Source organism: Pseudochaenichthys georgianus, chromosome 21 (assembly GCF_902827115.2).
Source record: "Pseudochaenichthys georgianus chromosome 21, fPseGeo1.2, whole genome shotgun sequence".
Taxonomy (NCBI): domain Eukaryota; kingdom Metazoa; phylum Chordata; class Actinopteri; order Perciformes; family Channichthyidae; genus Pseudochaenichthys; species Pseudochaenichthys georgianus.
In genome coordinates this window covers 38,201,900-38,212,330 of record NC_047523.1, presented here as the reverse complement: position 1 = coordinate 38,212,330, position 10,431 = coordinate 38,201,900, and the positions used below count along the sequence as shown (strand labels likewise).

The window sequence follows — 10,431 nt, the reverse complement described above, 5'->3', positions numbered from 1 at the left end:
TTTATACGTCAGATTATATTTATGCACTCGGATCGAGTGAGTCGCAGTCTGCTGCTTTGAAAATGTATATTCCTTACCCAGGTATCAGTCACTTGACCTGTGGGGTGGACTTTCTTTAGTCTATTACGTGAACCAAATGTATTTATATCGGGCGGCACCTCGAGCTATATTGTTTCAAAGTATTGTAAATATACACGGACAAAGGTACATGTATTGTTAGCATCATTATGAAGCTAACAACTTTCAACATTGCTCGTCGTAACTCGTTATTCACTCATAATCAAAGGAACATTGGTAATTGATCAGACTACTATCTCTTCTTATGCATCTAGAGATCCAGTTACACCTAAAGTACCAGTAGCGATTCATTCGTGTCGAATATGTATGGGTTAAACTAAAAACTGACAGATGTCCTCAATCAGAGTTTCCACCGCAAGTCAAGAATTTCTCATAGTAACTCGTTATTCACTCATAATCAAAGGAACATTGGTAATTGATCAGACTACTATCTCTTCTTATGCATCTAGAGATCCAGTTACACCTAAAATACTTGTAGCTATTAACTTTTGTCTCGTGAGTTAAGCTAAAAGCTGACAGATGTCCTCAATCTGCTTTCCACTGCAAGTCAATCCAAGGATGATTGGTCCTTTATCTGACTTTATTATTATTTTCTTCACTTTCTAGAGACACAGCTACACTTAAAATACTAGAGATTAATGTTCGTCTCATATGTATCGGGGCATCTACTTGTTTCTTAGATTCTGCCTCAGTTTGATGTTGATCTGATTCTCATGCAGACCTTGCCAGCGGCTCGGGGTCAGCTAACAGATGACCTCATCAGATCTGGCTCTCAGGGCCTTCAGATCCTCAAAGTCTATTGCGTATTTCCTTATGGGTCAGCCCTACTTCCAATCCTTTCACAAAAAAACTCTCCCGCTTCTCAACACATCCGTCACCGTCAGGATTTGTTGTATTTGGGTTTTACGCCTGTTTCTTGAGATCCCAACGCCTCTGGCTTTCCTCATAACTGTGCCGCTGATGCATTAGCCTCAACAGGTGCTCCTTTCTGAAATGATCACTTAGGTATATTTAGATTTTGAAATCTGAGAGCGCCCGCCTGTGATTGGCTGTGTGGACCACATGATAACCTGGGTAGAAATCGCAGCCGTGTGCTTTCTCACAGCTTTTCTCTGGAGGGAAGCTGGGGAGGCTTTGGCGGCTTAGGAGAACATTTAACTTTGATTTAACTGGTAAGCAAAGAAAAATGGATTTTAAAAAAGCACAAATATCTATTTAGTTCGTCCTCACCTTGCATGGCTTGTCCATCGGTTTGGACTTCCATCATGTCCATCCTCTGCTGCCATGGATCCAGGAGGACAGTTGAGAAGGTGCTGCACATTTAAGGAATAACTAAGAGATCTGCAAGCAACATCTCCCCAGGCGTGCCTTTGGATGTATCTTGATGTCAGCAACAGCCCGGCCTTTTTCGCCTGGTCTCTTTGAAATCTCAACACCTGTCGGGGCTATTTTGTTCTTTTACCTCAACTTGCATCTATTTGTCTAAGTATTGCACATATATGTTTTTTCTTAATTTATTTAAAGAAAGGGCAATCGAGTGCTAAAAAAGGTACTTAGTATGCCATCCTATATTTAACCTGCAGCCCTCAGAAGGCATTGCCCTACCGTTTGCTAAACAGAGTCAACCAATCGGGCTGTGGCATTAGCTTACATGTCAAATAGCTGAAGCTCTCTGTTGGGCAGCTGTCGCCAACCTTCAGCCAGTGCCTCCGTGTTGTGGCAAGTGAGGGAGGAGGGGCGGCTTTCTCACACATTTAAAGGCCTATGATAATGCACTAATGTCTCACCTTCCTAACCTGCAACGCTCCCTGTGTAATTCTCTCTCATTGTCCTACTTTGTGACACATTTCTATTGCTTTGTTTAGGACAAACAGTTGGACTATCAGTTTGAGACCCTAGTGGATGACAAGGGAAACGTCCTTACAGTCAGGAATTTCAGCGGAAATCTTACCTTGGTATGGCGTCCACTTGGTTTACCATTACTATATATATGTTGTTATTTCTCAGCGTGTATTTGCTGCTATAAGTCCTATATTTGATCGGGTAATTGGGTTCAACAGGGGATGACTGGCAGCATCTTAAAATACCCCCGGTGCAGTTGTCCTTTGATCTCTGGTGTCTAAGCCCCAGTAAAAGCTGTCTGACGTTGTGAAGTGTTGCTACCGCTGGACACATTTAAGATAACTCTGCGACATACTTTTTACGCTGTATGTATAAACGCTTATGAGGCATAACCGTGTCCATTCAGAGTTTAAATAATGAACATCTTTTCAAATCTCATCTGTGTTTTGTCTAGAGCTTTTAAAACCGTTCCAACATGGCAGAGGAATTTGAGGAATTTGAAGAGAGTTATGAGGAGGAGGAATTTGTCGAAGAGGTAAGTAAAAACTGTGCACATTAATCAAACTGCGAAATTACTTTTCTACGACTAGTTTACTCATATTATATTTCAGCAGATTGAGGTTATCCACCGGGACAGTGGCAGACCCTATGAATAGTTAAGCTAGCGCCCCCCCCCCCACAGTCAGGCACTTCAGTCGTCAGGATCCTGTTCAAATGGGTTTACATCCTGGATCGCCCTTAACGGCTAACTATAAATCTAAATTAACTCAAACTGAAGGTTTACACATGTTCCTGGGACATTATCTGTTGTCCTATAAGGAGACTTTCTATGAGGCTTTACCTTATGACCGGTTGGTCGTAACTATGCTACCAAACTGTATAATAAATAGTATCTTCAGTGGTGGCGATAGCGCCATGTATTCCCACAGATTATTGCATATAATGAAACTACAGGCCATCTGCTTTTTCCAACACGTCTAACCTATCAATGAACACATGCTGTAATGTTACCCAACTAACACAAGTACCCTTCACCTGTAATCAGAATCAATCCCTTTATTTGTCCCACAACGAGGAAATGTACATAATAACAACAATAGTGCAGATACAGTGAAGACATTAGACGTCAAGGTACAAAGCCCAATAGGATTAGATTTGGGAACACGCCAGTTACCATTCTGTCTTTTTATTAGAACTTAACCAATGGTGTGAACTGAAGTGGCGTGGACCAATTGTATCTGCCTATGATCTGATATGTACCAATATGTTTGAGTGCTGTGCCCTGGGTGCTTCTGAATGTCTCACTGTGTCCAATGGAAGCGTGAAGTCAGAAGGCTAACAGCTTAGTCCTCCATTTCCTGGTGAAATGGGATTAAAGCCTGCCTTGTATTCGTTAATACCTAATATTGTGATATCTTATAGGGGAGTCAAATGGATATGTATCACCTAGTCACACCGAGCAATTACTTCCGTGGCCATTGACTCCCATATAACATATCAAATGGGTCTGCCATCGTTACCGCACTGATGGCATATCGACTGGGAGGCGGAGACAAACGGAGACCCACAAAGTCAATACACTCTGATTTCACTGGCACTTTCATCTACACTGGAGAAGAGTTCAAATGCTTTGGATAAATAGTAAGATGGCTTCTTATTGAATCTACAGAATGGGGAGAAACATAGTGATAGTCAGGATATACGTGAGACAAATGCATATAGTTCAAAACACGCAATGCCTTTTAACGATAATTTCGTTTGACTATTTTATCATTTCATAAAGAGTGGAGTTATTTTGTTACACTGAAATAACTGAAATCTGACTTTATCATGTCAACAGATTTCACGTAACTGTATAAGGTTAGTTGTAAGCAATGATATTAAGTATTACATAATTAGCTTCAACTTAATATTATTGCTTTCCACTACCCTAATACAGCTATGTGACATTTGTTGACATAATGCACTTAATTAAAGTCAGCGGTTCAGTCTTTCCAATGTATTTTAATCTGCTGTGATCCATGATATATTAATTTGGGTCATTAAAAGGTGGAGCGTCTGTCTGGCATCCGGACACATTTAGAAGTGGACATCTAAGGCACCTTGGCAGAGTGTGAGAGAGCAGTGAGAAGTGAAGGGAGAGAGGGAAAGAGACAGCCTGTAAATCACACTCTGATACGTGTTAACGTCACTGCGAGAAATTTGCTTATGAAAATAATAATAATACATTTTATTTCGAGCCGCCTTTCAGGACACCCAAAGTCGCCTTACAGTGCATTTAAAAGTTAAAACGGCTAAAACAAAAACATATGAAAGGTGGGAAACTGCCCGACGGGTGGCCGAGCTATCGTTGTTTCTGCGATGCTTTGTAGGCATGTGATAAAATGGCGGCGTAGTGTTTCATTTACACCTATGGTTCTCTCCTGTCTGATAGATTTGGATATCGAAGCCTCTTACACATGTTGATAAAAAAAGGTTTGAGATGTTCTTTCCCGCAGCTCTGGTTATTTCTAGGTGTCTGGTAGATTTGAGGACGTCTTGGCAGTGGGGAAAGAAGTCATATGTTAGTCTACTTAGTGGCAATAACACAGTGTGGAAAGCTCTAAAAGTCAATACTACTCAATATGCCACTTTCAGAATATTATAATTGTGTATGCATTAATATGCACACGTCACTAATGCAGCTGGTAAATCTGTGGCTATCTTGTAATACTCTCCGATAGCTCATTTCCAAAAATAATACATCAGTTATTTTTATTTTGTTTATAAATCTGAAATATGTTATTTAGTTTACAGCGTTACAGCAAAAGTCACAAAGCAGATAAAAGTCAACAATACAACGAGTAAGCTTACATATGAAATATCTACACAAATGAGCAAATACAAATAAAAAAAGACGACAATTATTATTATTGTATTAATTGTAAAATATAGGCAGTGATGCAAACAGTACAGTATTGGCTTACAAGTGGAATAAAAGAGACATTTAAAGTGCAGTACTCCAGTCAAAGTTCGCTTCCAAAAGTGCTAAGTTAATTGGTTAGCTTCCAAAGACACCAGTGTCAAAATGTTCAACCTGACGTGACTGTAAATGTTTCACTGGGATCGTAGGGAAGTGTAATTCAGGCTGTAAGTTAGACGGGCTATTCATGGCCCAGTATGCTCTGCGTGGGAATGCTGTCCCTCACTGTGGTCTCGGGGTTAGGTTGCTTCAATGGGGAAGCGAGTTTCTCATTGGGTTTGTATACCCCAAAGAAAAACAAGTCGCATCCAGCCACGCAAAATGTTTCAATTAAACCTCAGATCTGAGGATTTCTGACTCCAATGCAAAACAACGTGGGGGTGGGTTTCATGTGTGGTGCTAACAGCATTGAAGATTGTCATTTTAAATATCTATCTCTTCATTAGCCTGATCATAACTCTGGAAGATCCACGGGAACATCCGTTTTGTTAGGGACTACTTTTCTGGAAGACAGTAAGGCAACAAGGCAAGTTTATTTATATAGCACCTTTCAACACAAGGCAATTCAAAGTGCTTTACAACAACAAAGAAAGACATTAAGAAAATGGCATTTAAAATCAGTCATTAAAAATAAAAGCTAATAAAATAAACATAAAAAGAAAAAACACATGGATAAAAGTTACAGTGCAGTCCAAGATATGAACAGTTCAATTAAAAGCAGCGACAAAAAGAAAGTAGTCCCTAACAAAACTGTGGATTAACACAGGCTTTGTTTCCAGAAATGAAAGTGGTTGTTTTGAAATGTTCAATGCCGTTAGCAACCCACATGCAAACTTGTTCCCTTTCACTCTGTTGGAGTAAAGGCAGGAAGCGTAAAGACTGCTACCTAAACATGTTCAAAGTATTACTAGGGATGATTAGACGATGATTTAGGGTGAACTAATCCTTTAAACTCAGAGATGATAACGCCGTCTAAAGACGTTTGTGTGCATCTGAGGAAATGTTCGATGCAATAAATAAAACCTAAGAATAGAATGTCTTTCATATGCTTATAGCCTCGGTCAGATTTAGAGCAGTCAGTCACACATAACGGAGGATATCAATCTGTCCTTTGTATAAACCAGACTTAATTAGACCAGTCATAATTACAGTACATTACCCCTCTGTGGATCGCACTCAGTGACTCTGTTCGAGTGGGTAATGAACCAGTTCCTTACGCGTCGGGGCGCGGAGGCTTTTATGCAAGTCGATGGTCTTTTTGAGGGCGGTTGACAGAATAGCCTCGAATGGGATGTCGAGTGATTTCCTGGGACTCGTCAGGCTTGACGTGTTCATGGCAGTAATTGATGAGCACCAGAGCTGTGGAAAAATCACCCTCGATCCAAATAGAGAATACTTTGCTGTTTCTCCCATAACTTGTTCTGTCAGTTTTGAAACCCCAGAGTGTGTCCTATATTTGTAGTATGTTGAGCAGACTACCACAACGACTGTCTCTGAGGGTGCTCAGATGTTACAGGTAAAGCACCTCCTCCCAAAAGGACTCAGAGGAAACCCCTCCTTGTCTGCATGTCTGTGGATCATCTGTTGTCTGGTTATCTCATTAAAGGCCTCGTCTCCGTCATCAGGGCAGGTTTTAATGTTTAATCCACGTCAATTAAAACCCTGATGGCGACGTTTTCATTTACAAATCAAGGTTTCTTTGCCAACTTAAAGTGATTTAGTTTCCTGAAGCCTTTGTTCGCTCCAGATGAGATACTGTTCGCTTGTGTTCATGTTACATGTGATCCCGGTATCGCATGCAGTGCAAGATGCTTGTTGTTGATGTTTCTGTACACTGTGCGGTTTACTTGTGTTGGTTTGTTCGTTGTTTGTTATTCAGGCCGTTATCCGTACTCCCTAAGTATCGTGTACATTTAAAAGTGTTACAATTACTAGTTACCTGTACACAAATGTAATCAGTAATCCAATATGTGTATCAAAATATAAAAGTAATGTATTACCTTCCGTTACTTTGGGATTAGACGGTTGAACAATTTGAGCCGAGATATTTAGGGTAAAAAATGATGGCCGTCCTGATCCTTTTAGAACTAACACGATATGCGCTTTCTTAGTTGTGTTATCCTGCTCGTAATCCACAGTTTTTAGAAACGTTTCGTAGTCAGATTATGTAACTGTCCTGCTTGTAATCCGTTACTTCCCAAGCCTGTATGTAGAATATTGCACAGATTCATAAATGAAGGTGGGTTCATAGAGTAATAGGTAGACTGCAAACAAAGACATATTACGTTTCCTTTCAGTCTTGATCAGATCATTATCGAATCCACACCTTTGGAAAAGATTTGTTTTGTCCGAATGTCCCGTGTCTGTCTCTGTCGTTTCACTTCCTGTAGTCAGGGAGCCCTTTTGTCAGTCGGGTAGTTCATCGTGTTTTCCTCTGTTCTCGTCCAGTCTGGCTTGCAAGTCAGGAAGGTCAGGAAGAAGGACAAGGTGGACACTTCCAAGTTCATGACTCCATACCTGGCTCACAGCCAGAAGATGCTGGATCAGTACAGTCACGTAAGCGACACATTTGGATCAAAAATAATGACTTACCTCCTTTTTTTGTCTGCCTGTTAAAGTTGAGTTATGTCCATTGTACTAAAGGCAGTGTTTGCTCTTCTTTACAGAACGTGTACAGGAAGGCTTACGAGATGTCCAAAGGCCAGCCGACCGCCTTCATCTCTGATACTCCTGAAATGATTCGCATCAGGAAGGCTCAGGAGCAGCTCAGCGAGGTAAGACCGAGGACTGTGGTGGTATTTTACCCCAAATCATTACGTTTTAAGTAGTGCTGTCAACATTATCGCGTTAACGGCGGTAATTAATTTTTTGAATTAATTGCGTTAAAATATTTAACGCATTTAACGCATGTGCAGAATGGCCCGCCCCATACGTGTCACCAGTGGCAGCGCCAGGGTATGGCTGGGGTAGGCTACACCCATACCAAGAAATGGCTTGGCCCCACCATGAAAAATGATGTTAAAGTAAGCAAAATAAAGTCTGCCAACTCGCGCGGAGTAAATTGCACAGACGGCAGTTAGTAAGATTGATTTCAGTAGCCACTTGTCTGGAAATACAGAAGACCAGAAACGGTTTTGAAAACTTTTGTCACGTAGTGATCGTCTTCTCAATAGAACATCTTTGATAATGTCTTCTGGCCAATCAGAATCAAGATAACGGCGTGGTGTTGTTGCAGGAAGTCCCGACGGAGAATACTTTTGCTGTAGTACAGGGGTGCACATAACTGGTACGCAGGTTATGTGCGTAATCTGAAATGCGTACCGTCACTTGTGTCACAAAGCGCATTTGCGTACCGACGTACTTGTGAAGCTTTTCCAGAAGGCGGTTAGATCACCGGACGACAGAGTCGGTCTCCGTGTGCACAGACAGGCTGCTGTTAACGTCGGTCTGTACAACGGAACTGTGCCAAAACTAGCCAACCGGCTGCGGAGGGAGACCCCCCCCCCCTTCACTGGAGAACTGCGCTAAAACAGCTGATCACAACGTTCACACTCTGTGGTCACGAAGTACTCCACTAGCCCCCCCCCTGTCGACTTTCCTGAAGTACTCCCCCGTTGATAGAAATCAACACGTAATGAATTAAGACCCCACGGTTTGATGATTGATAGGTGTGTGGGTTGTCTTTCATTTTGACACGCAGAAAAATGTTATAATAAACATAGATACTGTATGTTAAATGGATATATCCGCCTTCTTTCATTTATCTTTCCATTCCCACAACAATATACATAAAGAAATGGCATATTTTGGACATAGTTCGAATGGTGATTAATCTGATTAATTAATTTTTAAACTGTGATTAATCTGATTAAAAATTGTAATCGTTTGACAGCCCTAGTTTTAAGTCTAAGGTTGAGTTTTGACAGGTTATACGAATGGGAGATTTTGAATTTGTAAAATAGCTTAATTGAACCTATGATGTGGTGGACACTTGATTTGAGCTTAAATGGATGAGTGTGGAGCAGAGATGCTGACCGAACTCAGGCTAGTTTAGTAATAGCACATGTCAACATAAGGTCATTCAAAATGCTTTACAAAAAATATGCCAACACTTTCACAACTTAAAAAAACCCTAAAATCCCACCTTTTAATGTAATTGTATTCACTTTATTAGCATCCATGAACAAAGCGCTAAAGATACCATGTAGTATTATTATTATAATAATGTATGTTGAAAGCATATAGGCCAACAGAAACACATTAAAAGTTAGATTTAAATACATTTAAACAGTCATTTAGAGCCAAAGGACTAAAATAAAACTGAATAGGTATTTGGATAAATGAATGTGTTTAAAAGATGAAGAACTAAATTAATTGATTCGCTCATGTCATGAATTCTAATAAATGACACGTTTCTCCCTCAGGTTAAATACCGCATGGAGGGCAATAAGACTCGGACAACCAGCATGTACGGTGGCGAGGCCAGAGAGATCGCCCACGTCAAGCACGTGTCCGAGCTGATCAGCAAGGTGAGCGACCTGAACCTATACAACAACAACATATAGGACAATGAACCAGTATTTACAACACGGTTTTACGTATCTTTTGCAGGTTCTGTACCGACAGAAGTGGGATGAGACTAAGGACCGGTACCTGCTGCCGCCTGACGCTCCGGAGCTGGTGCTGGCTGTGAAGAACGCTGCTAACTACAGCAAGGTGAGCACGATGTACTGTCCGAATAATGCTTCTACATCAACATGTGTCCCCTCTTCTTCATGTCTCCTCTACATCAACATGTGTCCCCTCTTCTTCATGTCTCCTCTACATCAACATGTGTCCCCTCTTCTTCATGTCTCTTCTACATCAACATGTGTCCCCTCTTCTTCATGTCTCCTCTACATCAACATGTGTCCTCTCTTCATCATGTCTCTTCTACATCAACATGTGTCCCCTCTTCTCCATGTCTCTTCTACATCAACATGTGTCCCCTCTTCTTCATGTCTCCTCTACATCAACATGTGTCCCCTCTTCTTCATGTCTCCTCAACATCAACATGTGTCCTCTCTTCTTCATGTCTCTTCTACATCAACATGTGTCCCCTCTTCTTCATGTCTCTTCTACATCAACACGTGTCCCCTCTTCTTCATGTCTCTTCTACATCAACATGTGTCCCCTCTTCTCCATGTCTCTTCTACATCAACATGTGTCCCCTCTTCTTCATGTCTCCTCTACATCAACATGTGTCCCCTCTTCTTCATGTCTCCTCAACATCAACATGTGTCCTCTCTTCTTCATGTCTCTTCTACATCAACATGTGTCCCCTCTTCTTCATGTCTCCTCTACATCAACATGTGTCCCCTCTTCTTCATGTCTCCTCTACATCAACATGTGTCCTCTCTTCATCATGTCTCTTCTACATCAACATGTGTCCCCTCTTCTTCATGTCTCCTCTACATCAACATGTGTCCCCTCTTCTTCATGTCTCTTCTACATCAACATGTGTCCCCTCTTCTCCATGTCTCTTCTACATCAACATGTGTCCCCTCTTC

The 10,431-nt window shown here is 41.2% G+C and overlaps 1 protein-coding gene across 1 annotated transcript in view; it reads left to right on the top strand.

The window, feature by feature from the left end:
* Positions 1–1,180: 1,180 nt before the first annotated feature.
* The window catches only part of LOC117466655 (nebulin-like), a 110,318-nt gene continuing 101,067 nt past the window's right edge, over positions 1,181–10,431 (top strand). The window contains 9 exon segments of the mRNA XM_071207100.1: positions 1,181–1,250; positions 1,944–2,033; positions 2,139–2,285; positions 2,375–2,455; positions 6,345–6,398; positions 7,331–7,438; positions 7,549–7,656; positions 9,307–9,411; positions 9,494–9,598. Of these exon segments, the coding sequence (XP_071063201.1) occupies positions 2,396–2,455; positions 6,345–6,398; positions 7,331–7,438; positions 7,549–7,656; positions 9,307–9,411; positions 9,494–9,598 (540 nt within the window). The 5' untranslated portion in view covers positions 1,181–1,250; positions 1,944–2,033; positions 2,139–2,285; positions 2,375–2,395.